The 4608-nt window shown below is 36.6% G+C and overlaps 1 protein-coding gene across 1 annotated transcript; it reads left to right on the forward strand.

Annotated features, from left to right (window-relative positions):
- The first annotated feature begins 3504 nt into the window (after positions 1 to 3504).
- LOC104229446 (RING-H2 finger protein ATL78-like) lies at positions 3505 to 4215 on the forward strand. Its single transcript, XM_009782099.2, has one exon. It carries the CDS (start codon positions 3505 to 3507, stop codon positions 4213 to 4215), a length of 711 nt encoding a protein of 236 aa, XP_009780401.1.
- Positions 4216 to 4608: the final 393 nt, after the last annotated feature.

The following is a 4608-nucleotide window of genomic DNA, read 5'->3' on the forward strand; positions in this document are numbered from 1 at the left end:
GCGTATGCGCGGAATCGAATCCCGAGGTCCCTAGCCCGAGAAATAAATTTTTAAAGAAAACTATTTGCTGTAAAATATATAGGCTTTTTGAAATGAAATGATGCGTGTTCTTGATGGTATTGGGCATGTATGTTGGTTCCGGAGCCCAGTACATGTTTTAAATAATAATTGAGTTGAATCTGTAAAATTTGGTAGTAATCGGAGTTGGTTTGGTATAAATCGGACCTTTTGTTGAGAAAATGAAAATTTTAATGTTCTTAAGTGATTTCATGAATTTGAGGTTAAATTCATAGTTGTTGATGTAATTTTGATGATTTGGTCGCACAAGAAAGTCCGTATGATGTTTCTAGACTTGCGTGCATGTTTGGTTTGGAGCCCCCGAGGGCTCGGGTGAGTTTTGGATATGTCGCGGAGTGAATTGAAATTAGGAAAATTTCAGATGGCGTCTGGTATTTTTGCCTAGGCCTCTGATCTCGCAATTGTGAGATCAGGCTTCGCATCTACAAAGTGGTCAGGCTTGAAAAATGCGACCAAAGTGTCGCAATTGCGAACCAAGCCTGGGCAGGCCTTCATCGCAATTGTGAACTCAGGGATGGGAAATGCAAAGATGATAGGATTTCAAAGGGTTCGCAATCGCAATTGCGACATCTAAGACCTGTTAAGTCGGATTTTGACGGAATTCTTCTTTATTTTTACAACTTTTCAAACCCTAAACTCCCATAGGCGATTTTCTTGAAAAGAATTCTTGCTTAAATCATAGGTAGACGATTTCTAACTTATTTTCTTCAATCTATAACATCTTTTTACATGATTTCACTTCAATATCTAGAGTTTTTCATGGGAAATTAGGTATTTTGGGGTAGAAGTTAGGATTTTTAAATTTTGGGGATTTGGACCTCAATTTGAGGTCCGATTTCAAAACTAATTACATATTTGAGTTCGTGAGTAATGGGTGATCGGGTTTCGATTCGAACTTCGAGTTTTGACCAAGCGGAGCAGGGTCAATTTTTGACTTTTTGGGAAAAACAATGGAAAATCTATTTTCATACATTAGAATTGGTTTATTTAGCATTTATTAATGTTATTAAGTAAATTGTGACTAGATACAAGCGAATTAGAAGTGGAACCGAGAAGTAAAGTGGTAGTTGAGGCTTAATCTTGTCCATGAAATCGAGGTAAGTGTTTGGCCTAACCTTAGCTTGAGGGAATAGGAGTTATGGTCTATTTGCTATGTGTTAGTATCGAGTACGACGTATAGGTGTGGTGACGAGTATCTATACGTTGGTGTCAAGCATGCCCGTGAGTCTTATATCATGATTGTTGTGACTCTATTATGTATCGATCATGCTCAGATTGATGATTATTAATGCTTATGAAAGTTTCTTGGTAATTGACTATTGTTGAGAATTGATACAAGTTGAGTTTCATTTTTGTAAAATAATTGTTAAAAACGAGATTGGTTCTAGCTGAATCCCTTGCTGAGATGATATTGTTGATATTGTTGATTCCCTTGCCGTGATGTTATTGTTGATATTATTGATTCCCTTGGCGGGACGCATTGTTTCTATTATTTGGGTGAGGAAGAGTGTAAAGCACGAAGGATGTTGCCTTGCATGATATTGTGAGTGAGTGATAATGCACGAAAGGTAATGCCATGCCAATATTATGAGTGATAATACACGAAGGGTGATGTCGTGCCATGATTTGAGAGTTAAAGCGCAAAGGGTGATGTCGTACCATGATTATGTGAGGTAATGCACGAAGGGTGATGTCATGCCATTTCTATTGTTTCATATGGTGAGGATGAGAGTAAAAGCATGAAGGGTGATGTCGTGCACGTGTTACCGCTTCATTATTCCTATTGATATAGATATGATGTTCATTATGCTTCGTTATTAATGCTTCTTTATTGGCTTATTATTAGAATCTGTTATTCCCCGCAGCATGTCCCCTTCCCCACCTTATTCTGTTGATTCCTGTTATTATGATTTTCTCTGTATATGACTTAACTGCACAGGTTTATTGATTGTCGTGTCCTAGCCTCGTCACTACTTCGCCGAGGTTAGGCTCGACACTTACTCAGTACATGGGGTCGGTTGTACTGATACTACACTCTACACTCTTTTGTGCAGGTTTCGGTACCGAACTCGGTGGGTAGCTGAGGTAACTGCCTTCAGTCCAGGGAGACCAAGGTAGATTTGCTGGCATTCGCAGAGCCTAAAGTCCCCCTTCCCTATTTAGCTTTTCTATTGTCTCTTTTCATTCCTAGAACAGTTGTACTTTTCTTTCCAGACTTGTATTTGTAGTAAAAATCTTAGTCGTTCGTGAATTTGTGACACCAAATTCGTGGGTAGACATGTAATGAAGTATTTGGATTTATTTTAACTCTTCCCCACTTTTTATTTGTTTAGCTATAGTTACTGCTTATAATTGCTTGGGTTAATTGTTAATGTGTAAAACCTTAATAGTTGGTTTGCCTAGCTTTCACGAGTAGGCGTCATCACGACTTTCGAGGGTAGGAAATCTGGATCGCGACAAATATATATTAATCCCAAAGACGATATTGTTCTAGATAAAAATAAATAATGATACCAAAAAGCAGGCAAGCAAAGCTCCCAAAAAAGTACATACATAAACCATGGATCGCAACTTCCTTTTTGTAATCTTACATGGTGATAGAAAATAGATAGATGTTTCGAAATTGGTTTAATCCAGTCACGCATGCACCTTGAAGGTCATTTCGCCACTAGACGGCGAAACTACTTTAAAAAAAACCAGGAAGTTCTTTATGCCCTCCACTTTTGGACAAGCTCCAATGCTCAATTACCAAACTAGAAGTTCTAACCAAAATGATTATAATCTATAATGAAAATTTAGTTGTGCATATGTACATGGGCGAAGCTTCATTATTACAAGGTAGTCAATTGATCATCCTTCGTCTAAAAATTACATTGTGTATATAGGTTAAATATTAGATTTTAGAGGTATATAACATATATTGAACACCCTTTGTCGAGAATTTTTTTCATTTCTTTTAAATTTGAACACCCTTGGATAAATTTCTGGCTTCCCACTGTATATGTACACCGAAGGTGTAATTAATATAATATCAAATGAATACTAGTATTTTTTTTAAGTTTTGAATGGAATGTTCACTGTTACTTTAGTAACCTTGTCAAAACAATGTCTCTTTTCCAACGAGGAGTGGATATACTTCTAAAAGGTTACACTGGCTCCACTTGTTTATAACAAACTCTTAAAAGCTGTAGTGCTTGTAAACATAGTTACTCCATTAATTAAAACATGGCTTGATAAAGTTTGAAATATTCCTTAAAGAAAATATAATAATATATCCTTTGATCACACTTTACACCTATTCACCCTTTAAATTTCTCCTTTATAAGGAACTCCTCCAAGGAAACTTCAATTCATTCACTAACAAGAAACGCAGAACACAATACAAAGAAAAACACAAATACACACACTTCCAACCAAAAGCTCTATATGGCAACTATTTCCACTATATTCAATCAAGAATTCAGGGAGAACTTCCACTACTCAAGAAGACTACTTCTAATACCAACTACACTACCACAAAACCACCTGGAGGCCACCTTGGCGCCGCCACCGGCAGCCGAAATCAGCCACGTCAACACATTTGATGCAAATGTTATTATGGTCTTGTCAGTACTTGTATGTGCCTTGATTTGTTCACTTGCCTTGAATTCCATCATAAAGTGTGCATTAAGGTGCTCCAACTTAGTATCAGCTTCAGATTCATCCTCAAACTATAGAAATCCTTCAGCAGCAAAGCTAGCTAATACAGGAATCAAGAAAAAAGCTCTCAAGACATTCCCAGTTATAACTTACACTACTGAATTGAAACATCCAGGGGTCGACACTGAGTGTGTAATTTGCTTATCAGAATTTGGAGCGGGAGAGAGAGTTAAGGTTCTGCCTAAATGCAATCATGGCTTCCACGTCAAGTGTATCGATAAATGGCTACGTTCCCACTCTTCTTGCCCTACTTGTAGGCATTGCCTAATTGAAACAAGTCAAAAGATTGTTAATGTTGGAAGTTCTTCTTCTAATACAAGGTCAACTGCAAACCCTCAGATAGTTAGCAATACCTCATCAGCAGTACCAGTCCAAGAAATTATTATAAGGATTGAACCTCTCCAACGTGAAGGTGGTACATCTAACAATCAAATTTAGGGAGAAAAATTTCTTAATTGGTATGTATCACACACTCAATTAGAATTAGCTTAGGTTTTTACTTAATAGTTTAGTTGTTTTTTTTTCCTTGTTGGAACAGTTTTAGTGAGCTAGAGCTAGTATGAGGCCAACGGCAGTGTAGCCTTCATATGATTCATTAGTCTTGCAAGTGTATATAGAAATTAAATTTTATTTCCGTTTCTTTTGGAAGCATTTTCTTTATTTTGGAGACATTATTAAAGTACGCAATGGAGAGATTGAAAAAAAAAAATCAAACTAGGCTATACATTTTAAAATATTCATATAATCTTTTCAAGAGTATACTCCCTTCTTCCCCATTTATATATATCATTATTTCCTCGTAATGCCGTTTTAGAAAGAATGATACATTTA

This window comes from Nicotiana sylvestris, chromosome 5 (assembly GCF_000393655.2).
Source record: "Nicotiana sylvestris chromosome 5, ASM39365v2, whole genome shotgun sequence".
Lineage (NCBI taxonomy): Eukaryota > Viridiplantae > Streptophyta > Magnoliopsida > Solanales > Solanaceae > Nicotiana > Nicotiana sylvestris.

Excerpts from the sequence above, each read along its gene's own strand:
- LOC104229446 (XM_009782099.2), top strand. The coding sequence starts at position 3,505 with ATGGCAACTATTTCCACTATATTCAATCAAGAATTCAGGGAGAACTTC.